The sequence below is a fragment of the Styela clava genome, chromosome 4 (genome assembly GCF_964204865.1).
Source record: "Styela clava chromosome 4, kaStyClav1.hap1.2, whole genome shotgun sequence".
In the NCBI taxonomy this organism is placed as follows: domain Eukaryota; kingdom Metazoa; phylum Chordata; class Ascidiacea; order Stolidobranchia; family Styelidae; genus Styela; species Styela clava.
The window spans coordinates 11,885,539-11,909,695 of record NC_135253.1 but is presented as its reverse complement, the minus strand read 5'-3'; the positions used below and the strand labels follow the sequence as shown (position 1 = coordinate 11,909,695).

Sequence of the window (24,157 nt, the reverse complement as noted above, 5' to 3'; positions counted from 1 at the left end):
TGTACTGAATTTCTCGACTCCAGTGTGATCACCCTTTGTCCCAGAGATAGTTTTGAGTCTCTTGGCTAATTCTGTTCTATTTGATATGTCTTCATCTACTCGATCAATTGTTTTACTGCTATTCCCGGATTATGTAGAAATGCTATGCCCAAAATCTCATTTCAATTCTTTATTGTTAAAGGTAAAACATATCTACAATAATAATAACATTTTGCATCCGTTCTAGGATAATGTTGCTATACATTGCTACACTAGTTATTGAATAGATAGCCTGTTACAAATAATGTAACAAAACACCTCATGTCCATATACACTAGGTTGTTCCACACTGGCAGTGTTTGATGATTTTAATGCATCGAAAGGCAAGGTGTCTATTTTGTTTATGGATTTTGAGCTGCCACTAACCCCAATGAAACAAGAAGATTTTATTTGGCTTGAATGGACAGCAGATTTGTGATAATAAAGGATTTGGGTTACAGCAAATTCACCCCATGTGAATCCGAATCACTTAATAATTTTATACAAATCGTATTGGTATATTTTCCTATAAGCTTGGTTGCATGATTAGCTTACAGATGAAGGATTTTGAGGTCCTTAAAAAGAATATTCATTGGAGGTATGGGGTTTGAAGTAGCAAAGCACAAGGAAAAACTAGTAAAAGATCTACCTTGGAAAAGCAGATCTTGTCATATAGTATTGTACCGAAATATCGCACAATTTTTAATTCACAGGATCACACCCTGAAGTTCCTGAATACCGTTACGGCAACTGGATTTTTAGTTGACAATAGTGGCTTGCTACACCATTTTCAATTGAGGCAACAAATAAGGATGTACTGTAACTATTAGTAAAAAAGTTTATATCCTTTGAGAACCAAGTATGTAACATCAAATAAATAAGTAAATTGAGAGTGAATTAGACCTGAAGATTGCAGAAATATCACTGAAGCAAAATAGCATCAGAAAATTTGGGAACGTAATTACAAAAACTGAGTAAATTACATTGATAACGAGAACAACCAAAATCCATTTAAATCCATCGCATTTTTCACGAAGACACGGTTTTAGTCACCACAAACAATCCAATGATGTAGAAAATTAATTTGTCGAAAATCGTTAGTATATCACATTTCAGATTATTAGATAACACCAAAAGAACAATTTTAGTTAACACAAGAAAGCAATAAGAACTGCTGAAAAACAAGTAACGATTCTAATCTGCAATTACAGAGAATAGTAAGTTGTCATACGCACTGATTTCTGAGTGCATAGACATAGAAGACACAACATGAAATAGCTCTCAAAACAACAGGAAATTGAGGTTTTAATTTATTATTTAACATATCCAACCCATCTAAAAATTTCAAAATATTTTCAAAATTATCATTTTTTTTGCTTATGCAAAAGACCTCCATAAAATAAAGAACTTGATCATCAATTTACCATAGCCAAATACAAGTCCTTTTTTACTGCTGAAACTGATATTGGAAAAGAGAAAACTCAAGAAAAAATTTTCGCAATAATACAACATACAGAAATGCTGCAACAAAATAAAAACAATTAGATGAATAATATTGTATTGCAATTATGAAAAAAAATTACTAATCACAATGACTAGTTTAATGAAAGATGAAAAAAAATAAGATACAACACAATAAGGAACACTTCGCTTCGATATGTACCACTTGATCCATACTAACATAGTTAGCATAGAAATAATGCCTATGAGAGTTAAGTTTATGATAAAGACATCATTACATTTGTAAAGGTGGATTTTGTTTGTACATTAAATAACTTAATTCAGATAGAAATAGGCTGAAGCCTACCCCATGATATAACACAAAGTTTCCCAAATTCTTTGGGGCCACGAACCCCTGTTTGTGAATCTTTGGCGGACCCCCATCCTATGCCGTACCAATTTCTGTGCCTAACCAATGATGAAGGATAATGTTTCATTTGCAACACAAACAACGAGCTGAAACTGCTGCCTCACACATGTAGCAAAGACAGGGGCAGGACAAACTGTTCTATTCTTAGTCTGCTCTTTGTGAGCAAACCTATTTTTTTAAGAAAAATTTTACGTTTAATGGTGGCTACAACATACATTCCTTTATACAGTATAGATATACATGTACCAATCTCCAAAATGAGTGCATCAAAAATTTAAAAAATATTTATAGAACTAAATTCTGACAAACAGTGAATAAATTATTACTCTTCAATTTAAAAGTGTTATCCAATCAGACAATTATCATAGATGACTTTAACCAAATGAGTGTTACAGAATATGATAAATTTGGTTGGTCTTATAAAACAATAATAAACATAAGTTAACGAATTTTAAACTATTTTCACTTTATTGTTTATATCTGAAGACCCCATACAACGAGATTCATCAGTATTTATCCTGCATACTATGAAGTGTGGGACGAAGTTTTTTGTTAAGTGCAGGTTGCATCAACAAATAAATCATCATCATCATTATCATGATCTCCTGAATCTGATGGTGTTTTAGGATGAGAAGAATCAAAAGAACTCGACGAAGCAACTGAAAGAAATAAATGAAAAAGATAAAAATCGATAAATTAGGGAATGTTTCAACTGCACGGAACAGAGGCACGATTGCCATCAGGTATATTCACGTTGAGGATAAATGGAGAACAACCGGTTTCCAACGAAACAGTATCTATTCTTTACAGAAAGCATTGGTGAATTTTGGTGACACAAATGAAATTTATTAGTTCAAACAAAATATAAATAGCCGTACTAAGTATTAGAAACAAGTTTGCTTTAGCACATCATCGCAAGTCCGTTGGTTAGTATACTGCGGGGGATATTTATGAGTGAAAAGAGGAGTGCTGGACTCCTCACATTCATCAGTGCTTTTTGCAGTGGCTGCAGCTTCCTCCACAAATAACTGGTTAACTATTCCACCTGACATGGACTGTTAACCAGACAAGAGGCCGCGGTCCATATGATTAAGTCGTCTCATTGGCTTTCCTTTCCCCTAATATGATATTTATTAAGGAAATTCTAAATTAGACCATCAATCAATGATAATTCAAAAGAGGAAAAATACTTCTAGCTTAAGAAATGCAGTTGCACTCTTTACTTTAAAATTGTTAGTCTTGTGTAAATTTTTTTTAGTAATAATTAATGATAACTTACAGCTGCTTTTTTTACTACTAGAACGAGATGACCTCTTCCTTCCCAATACTTTAGAGTTTGTTTGCGCTTGTAATTCTAACTCATATTGTTTAATATTCTCAGGAGTCATATCTGGAAAATGAAATAATCCATCAAAAATTAATTCAGAATTTCAACTCCAACTCACAACTCGATCGTGATTCACCATGTTTCCACAAATAATACAGACTGGAAAATACTGATCAACAAACGGTACTCCCATAGTATGTGTACCAGGTTAAGGTTAGGCTATAATTTTGTTCCAACTTTCCTTATTTTAGTTCTATTATGAGTTCCCGTAGTATTTGTACCTTAAAAATATGGCATAACCCTAACCTGGTACACATAATATGTTCTGGTGTCCGCCATCTTGGTTCACATACTAAGGGAGCACCCAACAACAATGTCATAGTTTGCTGAAAATAAGGTCGAGTGTCATTTGGTTTAATTAAGTAAACATCTTGAAGGTAATAACAATGTACAAATTAAAATAGGAAATCAATATTCATGAGAGAAGGACAATAATTACGAAAGTATAAACAAAGAGTCATATTGATCAGATACATAGGCAGAGAAGATTAGAAATATCAAATGTAACTAAATTAGTTAATTATCGGCAGTTCCTTGTAAATTGAATTCTGAGTGAGCTGCTTTATGGGAAATATCTTTATATTCTTTTAGTTTTGGTCATTTAGACTTCCACCTCATGACTGTACAATATTGAAATTTACCAACCAATATAACTTTATTGTTAAGAATTTGATTGTTTCCTGTCTACTTGAAAATAACAATGTCTGATGACTTACCGTACCAAAGGTCGACCCATGCAAAGGCTTGTCTGTGTCCAACAAGTAATATATCCCTATATAAATTTAAAAGGAGATATTACCAGTCTCATTACATTTAAAAATTTGTTATTACTTTTTGTCATAATTTTTTAAATATATTAATGAGATATTAGGAATAGTCTGTGGATTCAGCTATTTAGGAATGATCAATATTCTATACAGACAAGTGTTCATTCGATGAAAATCCCACTAAATACCTTATATAGATTTACATATTCTTATTTGTTGAAAAAAAAAAAAATTCTGGCTAAATAGCAGTAGATACGAGTACTTGCACAGAGCGCTGTTCAGTGTAAAAAGCATATAAGGGTGTATAAAAATATATCATGATTTGCCCCAAAAATGAAAGAATTAAAATCGTAAAGACACTGTATTAAAGTCTGAAAAAAGAAATCGAACACACAAGAATGAAAGATATTTTTTGGGTAGAATACTTTGCTGTACGACAATTTAGTCTGATGCAGAATATTCTATATACCGGTCCGGTAGTAGTAAAAATAAATTGAAAAACTCAACTCTCCAAATAAGAACAACCTAATTTGGATACGTGATAACAGGTTGGTCATAGAGTATTAATGCATTCTATAATAAAATTCCAGGAACATAATCAATCGGTTTTCTAACTGTTACGTTGTAAAATTTTATTTCCCTGAATTACGTCATTTTTAACAATCGAATACATGTAATGATTGAACACAACATATGGAAACTGTCTAGTCTATTTCATCTAATCTTATTCATGAGCTAAATCATTTAAAGTGAATAACTTTTCAAAGATAGAAAAGTTGTATTTTTTTGATTCAAAATATGTGTTTGGAGCCAAAGTTAAATGGTTATCAGTGCAAGCATAGTTAAATGAATTGACCATGTTGTCAATTTACCAAAACTATATAATTTGTAATTTACTGTATATAGAGAATATTCATTTGAAATAATGTAATGTAGTGTTGTATTATTAAATGATAACCATTTATGGACCAGAAACAACGATTGGACTATTGTTTACTAATACTGGACATATATAGTTACTTGTCCATACAATGTACAAAAAAAACAAATTGGGATACGTCAAAAAATATTACTGAACGACATTGGTTTTAAAATAACAACATCTTACTATACATTGAACATTATATCAACCTTTTATATTTGTTTGTGAATAAATAACTAAAATTGAATTCATAACCAGATTACCAGTCAATAGCAGCTGGTAAATGAGTAGTAAGATAAGAGATGTTTGCCATAATTATCGCTTTGCAAACACTATATATGAACAATGGTGGTTTTTAAAAAGTGCCATATTGCCAGTACAACAAGGCCATTATTTATCGTAAATACTTGATCCATGTAAAATTTTTGGTATGTATTATTTGGTGGAAAAATTACCAATATCCATATCAAAACAAATCACATAGAAAAATGATACAATTTAGATTTCTCAGAATAACATACCATAGTTATTCCAACCTACAGCATGTAGGTAATAGAAAATTTTGTTTTGAATGTTTTACCTTTCATTATATAGAAAAGAGTAATTCATACAATTTAATGTGCCAATGATAATATAACAAACATACCTGATTGATTTTTGAATAAAAGATTCTACTCTTGACTGTAATCCCCAGACTTCAAATTTTACCAAAACAAGTTTGAAAGAACACATTATTGGTTTGTGATTATCCTGCGTAAAAGTAAACCAAAAATTAGAAATTTAGATTCCCTACAAAAACATAACAGAGATACTGGCGCAATAGTTTGGCTTAGGTGTGCTAAACATAAGAAACATGATTGTGTCAACGCAATGATGCTGTTTGATGAGGTAGATGATTTTATTTATTTTTTATTAGATGATTATTATGTAAGAGAATATTGCAGGGCTTTATGATGTCACAAAGTGTTTCATTATAATTGTTATTACTTCCTCTTCCAACTGTTTCAATGTTCAACTCAGCAGTTATTCCCATCCCATGTAGGCTACTATAAGGTATGCCAATGAGAGACAATGAATGATTCACCATGCTCCCTTATTTTTCTCTACAGAATGCATATGAAAAGCATATCCTTCATTATACAGTTTGAAAATAAGATTGTGTTGGTTTTATAGACATATCTATATCTTGAAATGAATTAGAATAAGAATCACCAGAACTGATAATCTACCAACCGAATAAATTCTGAAATAATATATTAGAAGATGGAATGTTGGATATGTTATAAATTGAGCCATGTTCAATAAAGAAATTGGAACAAATTATTCTGAATTCAAAGAAATTGAATTTGTCGATACAAAAAAAAGTTGGAGGAAATTATTTTGATCAATTTTCAATAAATGTATATAAATAAAATTATTCCTAAAAGTGAGAATTTACAGTACAAAATACAACTAATTCTGTATGTATTTGATCAGTTTTGGGCACCCCTGAATAGACCATTCTAATAATTATTTGAATTATTCAGGTGAACACAAGACAAGATTATTAATATAACTATGAAATTCAGGAATAAACCACGCAAATGAGAGGGTTTATCATTTACTTGAATTCAAAGTCTACCAAACTGTATAGCAAATACTTCTATTTGATAGGATGGGAATTTGAGAGAGTATTGTTCAACTGGTGTTAATTAATTCAGACAGACATTTATTATAATATTAATGCACCTAATAGAGAATGCGGTGAATCTAGGACAAAATTTCAACCAAAAAATGTATTTTACATTTCTTCATTTCAAGAATGATAGACAGTCAGATAAAATCTAATACAGTTTTATGGTATGCAATGCTACCGACCGACCGGAATAGAAACATTATTGGATGACATTTTTCAAATTTTTTTTATACATTAGATAAAATCTCCACAGATATACTTACCCTCCAGCCAAGTCGTAATGGTCCCCTGTTGGTTTTTTTCGAGTGAAACTTCGTACAGTCCTAAAGATAAAGACCAGAATATAAATCTGATAAGAAAGAAAAAGGGAGAAATTTGAGGAATTTACGGTAATAGAAACTTATGATTATACGCCATTATGATAATACAAGATAGTTTATATTATAAGATAATCATGACAAACCAAAAAATAATCGTCAGATATGGAGTACGATAATAAAAAATTCAAGTACAACTGATAACTAAATACAACAATGAACAATAATTATATTATACATAAAGTTTGTAAAATTAATTCTTTAGCGCACAATACACAAAACATTAAGCTAATAAAGCGTTTTTTTAAATCTCTAGAAAATCATTTATTTTTCTAGGCATTGGTGAACACCTATTGAAATAACAAAGTCACACTTATCGATTTAAAACCAAATATTAACCAACAAGAGGAACTAAGAACACCTTAATCTAAGATTATCTGCATACCACATACCACGGGAAATGTTGATCAATAACACTAAAATTTACTGTTGCAGCTAAAAACAGATGCTATGGACATCTTATACTTTCCCTTTTTATTTTGTTAACAATTTTAATTGGGAATGAACCATGAATTTAGTTTAAATAAAATTGAAAATTACCATAATACTGATGAGTGGATTAAAATTGGCGCATTTTTTATAAAAACTATTAATGTTTCAGTAAATTATTTCTTTACTAAAAATTTTGTTCTGATAATTTTTTTGAAAAATATAGACTAATTTAGGTACCGACATCCACAATATGGTCTAATTGTCATTGTCTGAGATCAATTTCAAAATTGGAAGAAAATTGTTTTTCAAACTCTCATGTAATCACAACTTATGGAATCATGAATAAGCAGTCAAAATAAGTTACATGACATAATATATTTACAATAAAAGTGAAAGCGATGATTAATATTGTCACAAAATGTGTTCAATCAAAATATGAGTGATTTCAACAAAATAGAGCAGAAAAACACATATCATCTTAGGTAATAAGCAGAAATTTAAAAAATAATCATAACTTCAATTTCATGTATTTGCCTTGAATTAATGAATATTTGCATATATATCATATTTACATAACTGATCATCGAAATAAAAATGAACAGTGAAAATGAAAACTCAGCAATTTGCATGTAAATGTACCTAATGTAACTGATGTGATCCGAAGTCAAAAAGGTTGATAAAATCAGCATTTAAACAGTTTTGAGTTTGACCTTCATGTGTTAAATATTTTTGAACTGATCACGAAATAAAAATGATTTGCATGTGTGTATGTAAATAAGAACATTAGTCTAAGCATCGAACATCTTGACGTCAGAAAGAATGATAAGATCAGCATTTATTAAACAGTTTTGAAATACCCTTGACCTTTATATGTTCAATGTTTTTGAATTTGAAAATAATACTATTTCAGTGACAAACTATGATAAATTCAACTTAAAATGTTTCTAGTTGTTGCAATGCATGCCATATCAAATTTATTTTATACATCATATCACATCATTTATTTTATGTGCATAAAACTAAAAAATATTAGGCTATGTCAAATAAAAGTTTTTGGGAGCTCAAGCAAAATACTTTTTTAGATAACATCATGAAGCGTTTCCAATTTTGAATGTTTCTACCTTCTGGGGGAGGTGATGGACGTTAGCATAAGGAGCCAGAGATATAGAATATGTGGAACCAGATTGGTTAGGCCTAACATACTTTCGACTTAGCCAAACTTGTGTTCAAAGCTCAGTACTGTTGAGACTAAGTAATTATTAGAAGCAGGTCTATCAAATAACAGGAAATAAGTATAAATAATAAGTATTCAAGCACACCACTTCCTTTTTTGGTGTGTTTTTTGTACGACGAATATGTATGGCTTTCGCTTCGAATTGGCTTTTGAACAAGCAGTCTTTGATTTTGGAAGGACAGGAAGCTCTCCAGGTTGGTGGTGGTCATGGGATTTGAACCTGATACTTAAACCTACGATGCCATCATAGTTGAGTCCAAAGCTTTAACCACTTGGCCACCATGCCCAGAAAATATTGGCATTTGTTATGTATTCTATTTACTACACAAATAATTTGCTAGTCAAATTTTACATCATTTTTTAAAGTAGGCTATTACAGATTATGCAATGAATATTAAATTTTTCAGGCATAGCCTATGATGAGGAAAAAGTTCAGCAAGTTTCTGAATAATTTATATTTTTTTCTTTCATGACAGAGCGAGGGCCATTATTTACTTATCCCGAAACTTTTATCCCAAGAATCACTCTATAATTCATATCGTCAAATACGCATTGGTATGAAAAAATTATTCAAATCCCAAATAAAGAATATTTCACAAGATAGCTTCATGAAATGAGGGCAATTTCTTTCTTTCGAATTATTAGAAAAGGCCATAATTTTATTTCAATTTTCCCCATTCTAGTTCTATTACGAGTTCGGGGACTAGCCAAGTGACTTCCGTAGTATTTGTACCTAAAATTATGGCCTAACCCTAACCTGGTACACATACGACATTTCGGTGTCCGCCATTTTGGTGCACATACTTCTAAAGTATCTTTTTTATGGTTCCATTACATTTGAACCCACGTACATTTGAACCCATGGCAATTGCACCTGTATGCTATTGCACCTATGGAATTTTTTTTGTTTTTCGGAAAGTTGAACCCACACATAGATTGAACCGTGGATATACACATGGGTTCAAATGTATGTGGGTTCAAATGTACGGTCACCCTTTTTTTATATATTACGAAGCATGGTATAGAATTAAAGAGGGAGTGTCCTTGCATGTTTCACCATTATACCCATATCAATTTTCTGTTTTCCCTTTTTCCTGCATAAGGTTAACAAGGCTGACAAAAATAGGAGAGAAATGTAAATAGGAATCTACCATAGTCATCTTTTTACAATTACACCACAGTACTTAGTATTGCCTCATTGTGGTATATAAATTCCAATTCCAATTCATGTCTGGTGGTGACGTCAGATAAATGAATTCATATATATTTTAAAATGAGATTCCTTGGTATGTAAACAGAAAAAGCCTTTTTTACAAAACTAATAACTAGAATTATTGATTTTGCTGTATAATCATTAGACAAGAAAGATTTAACAAATTTGGCCCCCTCTAAGAAACAAATTACTACGATATATTTATGCTTGCAAGGCAGATGTATAAATATATTATATTAGGTATAAAGAATATTTGATATGGTTCTGAGAGTTAAAAAAAGCTCCTTTATCAATTAAAACATGTTTGCGATTTCATCTTGTGAACTTCCTCGAAACAAAAATAAAATAACTACAATGATTTATTTTCTAGAGAACGATTTTGTTGGTCATGTCCATCTTTTTTTTAACATCAGATATTTACTGGTGTTATTATGCCTTATATCAACAATACGCATTTTGGAAAAAAGAAAAATCAGTGGTCAACCAAGATTTGATTTGATCAGTTCATATCCTATCAAGAATGAACACCTGTCAGCTGTCACATGTATTATTTGAGTGCTTGTGTGTGCACATGACAGGCTGTCACAAACGTAAGATGCATACAGATCCAGACAAATGTATGTGACATGACCATAGAATAATCGATGATTTTTGTCTGTCGCCTTTATAACATAAAATAATAAAGAAAAAACAGCAGGAAAGGAGCTGGATTTACATTAAAAAAAAGTTGAACAAAATTTTCAGCTTATGAATAAAGTGATCAACAAAGCATTTTTAGAGATAAAATAGGAAATAAGCATTTCACAATGGTTGAAAAACATGTTTTACAACTCACAGATTAACCTTTCTACATTTAACTGAGCCAACCAATCATTATTCACTTAGTAGCCTACTTTGAAAAAATTTATTTCCAATTTCCCCACAATTTTTATATTGGAAACCTTTGTAAACTTTTAAATAACTATTTGGCTGCAGTATTGAAAGAAACGTTTGGATGTTATTATTTTATGATATGACCATCTAACAAACAGATGCTTGTGTATTCTACATACTGGTTGAAAAGAGCTATTCAATACCCGGTTGTTTTCCACCGAGATGCTTTTCAGAAAAGTACCTGAGATTATAAATATTGCTACTTGATTCTTGAAATTTTCTTTTTACCATAATATAAACAAAGACATATGCTCCCTATTGGTATGACAACAGAAAAAAAACTGATAATAAATAAATCCATATGCTATTTTAGACCAATAAAAATAAACTAGATATAAGTGGGATGTGCCCATAAATTAATCTGAAACTGGACAGCATATAGTTTCGTCATTTTAGTTGCGTAAATATATAACAGTGTCGTCAGTGTGTACATTGCAATTAAAAAATTAATTAGGTAATAACATTTCTATATTGGAGTTACTTATTGAGACATTATTAAGTGAAACTAGATGCAAGAAAGCTTCATTATCGACATTCGTATTTTATATCGGCAGGCTATTAGGAACTCAAAATCAATATTTTCCAAAGTACTCCCAAGCAAAATGTAAAAACATCTTAGCTTTTATATCTTACACAGGTCTTGTCACTTGTACTGTAATTAGCAATGAAATCACTCATATCAAAACAGCAAATATTCAATAATATAATACCAAAAAGAGTAACCAAATATCACACACTCATAGCTGTAATCGTTGTCAAGTATAAGTGATTCAGTATTTAAAAGAATCATTGCAATGGATATTATTTAAGTTGCATTTTATATTTACTATCATGAGTCAGACCAATTACAGATGCTTATTCATAGTTTATATTCACTTTTAAGTTATTCCTATTTTCAAATTATTAATTTGGACACAAATAGCCTACAAATATATAGGAATTGAACTGACAATGGTCCAAACCTCAAGATGGCCCAAACCTCTCCTCTTTTCCCTACAGATGTATAATAAAGATCAGAGAAAGTCGAACTAAATTGAATATTTGAATACGTTGGAAGTTGGATATATCGATGCAGGTATATTGGATTTAGAATATTCTAAACATTTAATTGAAAATCTCTTATTGGATTGATTTGGAATCTTATGATGAAAAAAAGTGGTTTTTATTTTATTTCTGATGTAAAAAATAACAAATCAATCAAACTAATGTTCAATTAACTATTCTGCTTTACCAAATTATCAATTTCTATAAAGTTAAAATGACTTCTGAAAAATCTCTGTAGAACATGACCAACCTTAGAGAGGGAGAGAGAGAATTTATTTTTTTCATCAAACCAAAAAACATAATGATACATATAATAATAAAACACATAATACAGTTTCCGGTATATGACTGGGTGATAACTATATGACCATATACGATCATCTGAGTCAGTTAGAATATACTTAGTATTTTGTAGCCTATTGGCTATTAATAAAAATATTCGAAAGAGATCATTCAAATACCTCGCTTTCTTTGTATGATTTGTCCGGTGCTTTATCATATGCGATATCAAGATGATCAATATCTCGAGCTGCTAAATCAGCATCCGTTATACCTTGATCTTTAATCTAAAATAAATTGATTATAATTAGAAAATAACATCCGAATTTAAAAATGCATGTATTATCATCACTCACAAGATTAAATGCATAAGAAATTTAGTTATATAATGCATTGGCGATAATACAGATGAATTATGGTTCGAGCTTGCAAACAAAATTATTCAACTCTAGAAAATCTGCTCCGAATTTCCGACATAGCCATTAGATTTTACATATAATACAGGGTGTCCATAAAGTCCCTTTACAATTTCAATTTTGTTATGAAGTCATTATTCGATATATCTTAACCAGGTTTGTTATTTTTTTAATCAGTAATAGGTATTTTTACTTCATTTAATACATCTGTGAGGGCCAAAACAATATATGGCATCGATGAATACCCTTTGCAATTTTAAAAATTTTTAAGATTTTATGGGCAAAAATATAACAAAAACATTCCAGAAGAAGACATAGAAACATAAATGGAATTTGTAAATACATGAAAAACTTTCTTACAAGCTAGAATAAATCTGATTGAGCGGAAATAAAATGTAACTGAATCGACAAGGCGGAAGAATTAAGACTTCTCCATGTCTACTTGTTTAGCTCGCCTAAGCAATAAAGATGGCAAAATGAAAAGTAACAGAACAAATCTGTATTAGAAATCAATTAATAAGATACAGATTGCGTGCTAATATGCGGGATTTGCTGAAATGCTCATCAAACAAACCATGATTAAATATTTATTCATGACTATGTTTTTTATTGAAATAATGCTTACACATAGCAGCAAGATGCTGATATATATTTGTAACAGAATTGACAATCTCAGCAATTTTGTCCCTTTTCATATCGCATGCCTTGTATAAAGTAGATAATTGATCCCCTTTTTTTGCATATTTGATTAATGGTTAATTAAAGAAAAACTGGCAATTTGGCCTATAATGATTTTACATTGAACTAAAGTATTCCAAGCATTCGCTAAAAATAAATTTTAACCTCATGTAACAAATATAAACTGGAACAAAATTCAATTCTTTATTCATTTTACTTTACTGTGTCTAGATTGCTTTGTTCCTGACTTTAAGCTTTATTGATGCACAAAATAATGGGAAAATTATGTTTATTTAAGGCTATGAATAGTAAGACATATCACTTAGATTTTTAATTGTCTTCAGTGTTAACTGAATGTAAATAATAGATTCAAAAACTTATCTGTTTGTGTTATAAATTTTTAAATGAAACACCATTTTTAAAAACAATACATTTTTATTATCAATTCTTATAAAGCAATTACAATCATAAAATTTTTTTAATTTGGCTTTACGACAACCACTATGATAATTGAAAAATCTATATTAGTAAGTCAAAATAAAATATGTGGAAAGTTTAGGAATAGTCTAGGATGGATTACATTTCTTTCCACTCATGTCGGATTAACTAAGCTTTAATTTATCGTAAACAAAACATAGATATGCTGACATTTTCGGATTAATGGAAAAATAGCGCAACAAAACAACAACAAATTCATTAGTATCATGATCTGAGTTTAAAATTGACGTAAAAACGAGAAAAGTCAAAATACCCAAAAAATTCCACATAACAAATAATACGTACGTCAAAGGTAGTCGCAGTTTGGAAACTGAAGTTTCTGTGACGTTAATAAATGTCAGGACAGTATAAGGCATTCGTCTTATAGGCTTACTGACAGGGACTAAACAGATTAATGGGGAAAATAATTTGAATGTTTAAATCAAGAATGAAAATGCAATGACCAGTTACCATTAAAAGGGTTCAGGAGTATTGCTTCACACAGATACAAATATATTCCTGTAACATTTTTCATCTGACAAAGGTCGGACTTGTTCTGGCATACATAATTCAAAGTTGAAACATAACAGAAATGTATTTGTTTTAGCATGCAGTGCTACGACTTCCTTGCATTACATGCATAAGGATCAACCAAAAGCATAGAGGTATAAAACGTTCACCCCATAGAAACCCAATTGATAGGAAAATTTCCATTACCTTATAAAATTTTGCTGAATTACTTGAGGCAGATTTTCCATTGTTATCTTCGTATCGTGTCTCAATAAATACAGTTAGTCTTGGGAGAAAATGGCACTAAAATAGCAAAAGTGGATAGCGATCAGTTTACATAACCATTATTACATACCTAAATATAATTTTTACTCTATACTCTATAATATAAACATACTTGACGACTTAACTGTCGTCAAGTATGTAAGATTGTTTTTATACATGTAATTAGGCCACAATGAGATAATTGAAATTTACCCAGGTATGACACATTGAATTAAAGTTGAAGCAACTGAATTTATATACCCTATAAAAATTTATAAATATGATAGATGATTATTAATTTCGACCCTAATTAGATATTTTGACCCTAATTAGACTTTTTCACCCTATTGACCTATTTGATTATAGAAAGTGGATAATAACATAATATAGAATAAAATTACATGTTTTTGAAAAAGCTTGATAATTTATGCTTGAAATTGTTTTCATAATACAAATTTGTAAGTTGTGAATTTTTTTTAGTTGATGGTGATAAATAACATTTTTATGTTGAAGGTCAATGCTTATGTAACATGAAACACAGATCATTAAATAATATATTTCTGCCAAAGAATTGAATTTGAGCCAACCACACTCTCTAAATGTAAATTCAGCAGACCGAAAAAAGTGTAACTAATCATAAATGATCCGTGACGAATGTCTTGATATTTGAAAATCAAAATCTTTCATCATTTCCAATTTCATCTAATAAAATATATCAGTATTAGCAGAACCACATATAATAAATCTTAGTTTTACCTTTACGCTTTATGAGCAGTCATATAAAAATTGAAAATGTAGTTTCAAGGCAATAAATTTTTTTTAAATATATAAAATGTTACTTACTGAATATTCTGTTTTCATCAGCATGGTCATGAAAAGGAAAAACAAAATTTCAATAACATTTAATATTAATAAATTTATTAACAAGGAGAAATGTTGAAAAAATATCAACAGCTTTAAATTTCAAAATGATTGAGGAAACTAAAAAACATAAAACATGCAAGCAGACAAATTTGTTATAGACTATGTATGATTAATGGCTATTTTATATATAGCCTACTATGAAGTAAAATTGGCATATTTCATAAAAGCATTTATCTGTACAAATGAACCTCATTTAATTCTCAAAGGAATTATTGGTGGTGGTAATCTCATTACTTCAATGTCTATCAGCTCTATTATTATTGGCTTTTAACAGGTATGGTGCGAATATATAATTCCCATCGGAATTGTTAACATCAGTCATCCAATCGCTTCCAGCACTAATGCTTGCTAATTTTAGAAAAAAAATTTGTCCGTTGGAATGCTGAGTAGTTCATGGAAATGAGTTTCAGGCATTGTCATTTTATTCTGAGATTTCAAATTATTTTTCAAGCATGAAAAACAGATGTTACATTTCCTGGAACAGCATCTCCTACTGTGATTTAGGTAGCCTAATTGCAAGCTAGTTTATTACATTTCACACCGATTTTATTCAATTTGTTATGAAAACATGCCAATGTATATATAACTCCTAACTATTGAGTTTACTGAAAGGGCTATGCTGGTGAAAACAACAAACACAAATGCTAGGATTATTTAAGTGTGTACGCGCAAACATTTTTCCTTAACAGTAAATAAGTACAAAGTTTAAATTTAATAGACAAACAAACAGTATATACTTTCACTTTAGTTATTTTTGACATCAGATTAATTATTAAATGGTTGATGCTGTTGCAGCACTTGAATATATGCTAGTTCACAAGATTTTTTCAATCGAGGTCATATAATTCCGCAATTTCAAGTTCGTTTGGGTGACAAGATGAGGTTCTCTTATAAAATAGATAATATAAATTTATAAACCTAATTCAAGTATTATATTAGTTTGATTGAAATAAATTGACGATCAAAATACATGATACTGGAAAGAATTTGCATACCTGTGACAGTGTAGGGATAATAATTCCATGCTTTTTCTGTGACATATATTGAGGGCGTGACAGCTCGCGCCCAGGAAGGAAGGCGTCTAAAATTATAATAATATTTTTAGAATTGATCGCGGCTGTGCTTATAAAAAATTAAGTGCACATCATTCTTGGAATAAGTAGTGTAATGTCTAGTTCGAAATCCCAGGATTTTGTCAATAGTGATTATTGATGTTAATATGCAAATAAGGAGGTCTTCTGATACTTTATTAAAGGTATTCCCGAAGTATGTAAACCGATGGAGGACACCGGAACGTAGTATGTTAGGATTAGGTCATAATTTTAATCAAATTTTCCTTATTTTAGTTCTATTACGACTTACGAGTTCGGGGACTAGCCAAGCGACTCCCAAAGGAATTTGTACCTGAAATTATACCCTAACCCTAACCTGGTACAAACTTCAAAAGATAAAAGATAAAATAATTTAATTCATATTTTGCGATCATACAAAAATTACAACACACAGGACAGAAATTCAACTGAGGTTTATAACATGAGACATAAAAACAAAGAGTTTCATAAAAAACAATAATTCGAGTATCAGGATCATGATACATGTAATAGATTGCAATAATCTTGAATTTGAACTAAAAATCTTGTGACATTTGATTTCAATGCAATAACTACAGACTAATCCAAATTGTTTTTGACCTCTTGGGGGATTTAATGATTGAGTGAGGATTTTACATTTGAGCAGAAAATTTACAACAAGTGATAGATAGCATTCGATAGATTATGCATTTTCTTGATCGTTGGAAATTAAATTAGAGAGCTGAGAGCTCTGAAGTATTTTTGTTCCACAAAAGAAAACTTTCAAAAAGTCATGCCAAAAATAGTTCTGCACAGTCATTGTCATTCGAGCACATACATAGAAGAGACATAGCTAAAATGGATCGATCCAGAAGATTGATTCAAGAAAAAATACGATAAAAACGAGTTTTTTATTGCTTTATTTTTAATTTCAAATAAAAAAATTTGGAAGAATAAAACAGGAAATAGTAATGAAATATCTATTGCATAAGCAAAGTTACGAAAATAGCAAACGTTTCAATATCGTTGCTTTCCACAAATGGATTGGTCAGGCATACATTGTAACATTCTATGCATTAAAATATCATTAATTATTTAGTAATTTTCGATACAGACTGCCAAAGCTAATATACCTAATACAGAATTAATGGAAACTATTGATGTGGATTACTTAGTCAACAACATTTGGCAACTCACAAGGCCTAGATTTACCGCAATGATAGGCCGAAATTACTACATATTTTGACATTTTGAAACTTTAGACAAAAATTTACTTATAAAATAGTTTTTATTTAAAATGTTTATTTATGATCATTTTTGAAATTTGGCACAAGTATACCATAGTTTTGTTTCAAAACAAATCTGGTTTATTCCATTTAAAAAAAATGAAATAAAATTAATGCAGATTAAGGATTTCCCTAATTAAAACTCAGCAAAAAAGAAAGAAAACAATAGCAAAATGCTATAAATTCAACTGAAAACTAAGCCTTAATTAGGCATAATTGCATTATAGAATACAAATCTGCCTTGCAGCAATTAAAGAAACAAAAACTAAAAACCAAAGAACAGGCTTTTGTGCTTTTAATTATGCCACTTATTCAGCTAAATCCCTTTTATCAGACAGACAAAGAAGTGATCTCAATCTGTTCAATTTCCTATGGCTAAATTAAGCCTGAATACAAATTTAAATAATTGATTCAACTATTCTATACCTTAGCACATAGGTTCTCAAAGTGCTCCGTATGGAGCCCCAGGGCTCCGCGAGAGAAACCCAGGGGCTCCGCGAGCTATTCGATTACTTTTTAAAATACTGAATTGGCTAATTTTACTATTAGGATTACTAAAATGAAAGAATACTATTCTGAAATAACATAAAATACACGATAAACTGTCAACTATACATAAATTGCAGTCGTATTTTTGCCATCTTGAGATTTGTCAAGTTTGATTTCGTTCTTTTGCACTCACGAGCAAGATATCGCCGTTAAAAAAAACAAGAGGTCGGTGCAAAATACGAAAAATTGAAATTTATTTCATTGCATGCGACTCTGTCAGTAGTTTCATAATGGAAAAATAGGTACATCGCGCGCACAATTGACTGTGTTTCGGTTTCGCAGTTACTACCGCGAATAACCAAAGAAAACCCAACATGACACCAAATTTTTGATTTACAATGTCTATGAAAGCGTTTTTAATCTGACATGAGTCTGCTGAAACAAAACTTATAGTGTTATCTCCCATTTTAAGCTTTAGTTTTAATATTTTAGAATGCCGCTTTTCAATCGAGAAATTTGAGTTGCAGATTTACTTTTTTATTATTTATTATTTTTAGCATTTCGTGTCCGATGACTATAGTACGGTAACATGTTTTTCACATTGAACGCATAAGTCCCCACGAGAACAAAAAAACAATACTCGTCGTCATTGTGGAACAATATATGTATATGTCGAGGGAAATTTTTGATTTAGGGAGAATAAACACCGCCATGCTGACGAAAACAATCGGCGATCGTAACAAAATGCAATCGAGTACATTATTAGCGGCCTTTTAAGTCTATCAAAAATGTTTAAAGGGAAAAGATCCGACCCCTAATTTATTAATATGTTTGTCAAGTGTCAAATTTACAGCTTTAGTATATATAATTTACCTTTTACATTTAGATTTATTTATGACCTGTTTTAACCCTATTAAAAGAGGTTAAGCATTTAAAACAAGTACAGTACTTTTAACTTACTCAGGAATATTATTTGGAAAATAACAATTTTAACATATACTTTGGGGCTCCGTGAATATTAGTCAACTTTTTCAAGGGCTTCGCAACACAAAAAGGAGAACCCCTGCGTAGCACATTTGAAAAATGCTGAATACAAAGTAAAAATCAATGCTACATCACAAGTCAATGCAAATAAACTTTTTCCATTTACAAAAAACTGTTGGATGAATGGAAATAAACCTTTTTATTAAAAATCAGAATTACTACAGTAGTACAGTTAGTGGGTCTCGTGTAGTTTTTTACCTCAAGTTCTCCTAGTGGGCATAGTATAACCGCTGACTACGACATTTAAAAATTATGTCACAATCGTGTCATAGAAGTTGCCAAAGTATACCTACGATCGCCTGAAATGGCATTTGCGCCGACGATAAAGAATTCACTAATGGCAGTGATCTCTCACATATTGGGATCGTTGTGATGGCAAAACAGGTGATTGCTTACGCGTCTTTGATAACAGTTCGTATAGTATTAAGGGCCTTATTATGTCAATGTGATGTTGTAGTGACCTAACTTTTGGATGACGCGGTAAAGTGGGGTTAGAATGGACATATGCAAAAAATTGTTTTGCTACGCCCACTAGAAGTAATTGAGATACGAAACTAAACTAGACCCCAGTTTCCGCATGAAATTTACTTCTGCATATGCGAATTGAAATCAGGTTATCTCTTGAATAAACCAGTATGTTTCTAACATCCTTGCATCATGATTCTCTTACCTCATTTTATTAAATTTCAAACCCACACTATTTCCTACAACTTTTTTTTCTTTGTAAAGATACTTTAAAAGACATCAGGTATTTCTGTATTCAATGTTCAAAATTTAGTGCTAATATAGAAAATGAACTAAATTTCGAGTAGGGGTCTAATCTGATTTTCAAGTAGAAGGGGAAATATATGCTACAGGAGTGGTGACTCCTCTACGGCCCATGGGTCGGGGCCACGGCCCATCTAATTGGGCCACATGGGCCGTGGCCCATCAAGCTATGGGCCGCGGTCCCATCAGGAAAATTTCAATTATCTTACCAAAATTTTCAATTTTTACAAAACTGTCAATATTCGAACAAAAAAATATACTCCTGTAGTATGTGTACCAGGTTAGGGTTAGGACAAAAAAAATTCAGATTTTTTACATTATAGTTCTAATATGAGTTCGGGGACTGTCTGTGTTAGCCAAGTGAATAGTCCTTTTACACAACTTGATGGGCCGCGGCCCATAGCCTGATGGGCCGTGGCCCCGGCCCATGGGCCGCAGAGGAGTCACCACTTCCACTCAATATATGATGATACATAATGCATTGAAAAAATTTATGAAAAAAAATTCTTACGAATTTAAATGAATCCTCTTTTCAGTATATTTTCCATGTCCATAAACCTCGTCATAGTGTGGCTCATTGCAAACTACTTCTACTCCTTCACCAGCTTCACTTTGTTCATCACTATGCCGATTTATCATATATTGTTGACCACGTTGGTACTGCAGATAATGAAAAAGATCAAAACATTTTGGAACTGATGTCTGACAGTACGGCACACTATTTTCCCTCCATTTGGTTCAATGAAACAAACACTCCATGTGTCTCACAAACGAGGAGTGTCCGACATGACGGCAGATGAGTCATATCGCGCCATGCTTGTCTCAATAATAATCTAAAGTAGGCTAGTAATCGTAAAAGTAAAAATTTCCCTTGGTAAATCGGATTATTTTTTCCCGAGGAATTCAATGATGACGTTTTTAGATCGCGCTTCTTTGTAGTATTTTGCGCAACTTCATTATACTGTATTTTTACCTCCCAAAAAGAGGGGTGTCCGATCATAGGTAAAATGTGTTTCCCTGGAACGAGGCAATGTCGCTCGATCTGTATAGTGTGACGCACTGTCTGAATATTACATAAAAAATACAGTAATATGCTTTCAGCTTCATAATGAATAAATGAGTCAGTCAGCTAGCAGTTTATTTTTCACAAAAATGAACATAGTCTACACTTGATGCAAACAAAAACTAAGAAAAAACACAAAAAAGCCAATTGTTTGCTTTCTCACCTCTTCCGTGGTCAACGGCATGCATATTCGATACTCCTTCAATAACATGACCCCACATGTACCATACGTTCGTTATCGACAAATAAAACTATTGCTATACTGCTATAAGAAAGCTTCACCAATCTGTTGAAATAATCCGCTGCAATCGTCAGATCGTAGTTGTGCACTCGAATGAAAATCCGAGGTCAACATTCGCAAGTTTATCAATAACGAGAGAAGCTACAATAGCGTGAGAAAAAATATTAAAACGTGACGTTCAGACGAAAATAAATACGAGAGAATATAAACCCTCCGAACGAACTTACTACCTAGCGCCCCCTTCCGTTGTTGTTTATGACAGCCTTGAGTAATTTTTAATATCATTCATTGCTTCACAGCAAATTTATTAGGACGTTTTTAGTAGTGTAATATAATATTGTAGATTGAAGCGGATCAGTACTCACTTTTTTTTATCAAACCACTTACCTGTGTCCGCCTGATCCTTACTCGCAAATTGCATATAAAAATAATTTTTACACCAACAGTACCCAATTATGCAGTATCAGATGAGTATAAATTCTTTTTTGTTTCATTTTTGACACAGATCATGCTAGCTTTACAACAGTGTATTAAATTTAGTATACTCAGCTCATTGGTATACTACACGATAAGAGATTAAATGGCAATTACCAGACCGAAACAATTCGTTTTTTGCTCATGCCACAAAACCTGCAAATCAAATTGGCGCACATCAGCTAATACTGAGACTTGTTTTCTATGAATTCAAAGAGCTTGAATTGAACCGGATTTGCAACTAGTAAAAATACATTTTCCACAATGAACGAATTTCGATAAATAATGATATAATATGAATGTCATATTCATTCACACAAATATCAAGTAAATAGGTTTGGTGAAAATTTAAACAAAGCCAACCACAATGTACTTCCAGATAGGATCTGATAGTTGAATAATTGACAGATATAAACACTCAACCACTGGTCAGTTGTCGAGTCAAAATAATAAAACCAAATTTGCACAGAACCCAAGATCACCCACACGTGACATCACGTGAGGATCGGGGTTTCCCCAGACGATAGTTTGCCTGTGACTCTCGAGCCACGCACCGTTTCTCGTTTATTCATTTATTGGAGTTTGTCTAATTTTTAGTCAAAAGACTACTAACTTTCGATAGGGAGGTATGAAGAAATTAGGATAAATGAGTTCTGGAATCCGTGTGTCAAATCAGAAAGAAATTTTGGATAGATTTTATTGGCAGTTTTGTTGACACCAAAGCGATGAAAACAAGGTATACCTATTTGTATCTAATAATAAATATAGGGGAATTTTCGACAGGGAAGTAAAAATTATAACAAAAAAACAAAAAACCCACAATAGACATATCTGAATACTACGTAGTATTTTGATGTCATTATAGGTTGGCATGATATGGCGGTATTGTTACTTAGATTGGTAATTGAACTATGCTTCAAGTGTGCCGAAAATAAAATAAGGCTTGAATAGAAAAAATCTGATAGTAGTGTTTCATGTTGAAGTTATTCAATCATATTGGCTTCTTCTATAACCCAAAGTCATGAAACTGACCCTTTTTAAATATAGCTAAAAATCAGTTCAAATATGACCATATATTCAATTTTCATTTGAAACTTCAATAATAATGTTTCGGAGTCATTTAATAGGCCTACTTGTTGAATAATTCAATATTTTTCAAGATCTGCACTAAGTAGAAAATAATCGGTGGTTGTACCTAAGTATATATATAGTTATCAGTAGAGGTTGCGAGAGACTAACTTCCAATCCCTCCTTTATTTAAACCGCATGATTGTTCTTTTCTCGTCGTTGTTGTAAACTGCTTGTCTGAGGAAGTCAGATTCTGGTCAAAAGAAACGTTGCAGAAACACATTTGTGTTAGTGTACAGCAGGACTCTCGAATTGCATAGTATATATATAATGTTGTAAAACATTCTAACAAACCTGTATTTTGTGACCTATTACTCCTGTCTCTGTTTGACTGATGTTTTTTAAATTGTCTTGTTTATTTATTTGTTTTAGAACATACCGTAATAGATTTAAAACAAAGCTTCCAACAACCATGGAAGAGATAATTAATGAAGTTATCGCAACACAAGATATTATGAAATTTGAAAGAAAATACAAAAAAGAAGAAGCCATTGGAAAAGTAGAAGCAACAACTCAGTTTGAATACGCCTGGTGTCTTGTACGTAGTCAATATAAAAATGACTGGAAAAAGGGAGTTGTATTATTGGAAGAACTTTATCATACTGGAGATAATCACGCTAAAAGGGATTATATATTTTACATTTCTATTGCACATTACAAGCTAAAAAACTATGAGCAAGCTCTCAAGTTCTGTAAAGCCATATTACATGTTGAACCACAGAATCACCAAGCAAAACAACTTGAAGAATTGATAAAGAAAACAGAAAAGAAAGAAGCTATGGCTGGAATGGCTATTGTAGGTGGTGCGGGTCTTGTTGTTGGAGTGGGTGTAGCTGCTTTAGGTGTTTTGGCCGCTGCTCTTGCATCAAGGTCGAAATAATGTGTTTTGTGACTGTTAATGATTTAATTTCTTCAGATCTTATTATGACATACATTTGTAAGCTTATGAATTGTTGCTGTATCGCACTGTGGCCATTTAAATATACAATGACTAGGTATGGTCCACAAAAGTATGTATTTTTTGTTTCACTAACCAGAATCTTGCCTCACAAAATACAAATAGTGAGAAGCAATTAAAGTATTGTATGTTTAACCTAATCTATTGCAAACTATTATTCATCAAATCTATATGTACAGTTTTGTGTAAAAATTATGGAAATCCTGCTCGGCTGAT

At 31.4% G+C, this 24,157-nt stretch overlaps 2 protein-coding genes across 2 annotated transcripts; one reads left to right on the top strand and one right to left on the bottom strand.

Annotated features, from left to right (window-relative positions):
• Positions 1-154: 154 nt before the first annotated feature.
• On the bottom strand, positions 155-21,551 carry LOC120325819 (cytoplasmic phosphatidylinositol transfer protein 1-like). Its single transcript, XM_039391982.2, has 11 exons — positions 21,304-21,551; positions 20,589-20,737; positions 16,416-16,501; positions 15,340-15,347; positions 14,440-14,535; positions 12,334-12,438; positions 6,903-6,962; positions 5,611-5,714; positions 3,992-4,047; positions 3,168-3,278; positions 155-2,547 (listed from the first exon to the last, which is right to left on the bottom strand). Exons 1-11 carry the CDS (start codon positions 21,349-21,351, stop codon positions 2,441-2,443), a joined length of 930 nt encoding a protein of 309 aa, XP_039247916.2. The 5' UTR covers positions 21,352-21,551; the 3' UTR covers positions 155-2,440.
• An 899-nt stretch (positions 21,552-22,450) lies between these two features.
• On the top strand, positions 22,451-24,149 carry LOC120325916 (mitochondrial fission 1 protein-like). Its single transcript, XM_078111574.1, has 2 exons — positions 22,451-22,591; positions 23,356-24,149. Exons 1-2 carry the CDS (start codon positions 22,581-22,583, stop codon positions 23,861-23,863), a joined length of 519 nt encoding a protein of 172 aa, XP_077967700.1. The 5' UTR covers positions 22,451-22,580; the 3' UTR covers positions 23,864-24,149.
• Positions 24,150-24,157: the final 8 nt, after the last annotated feature.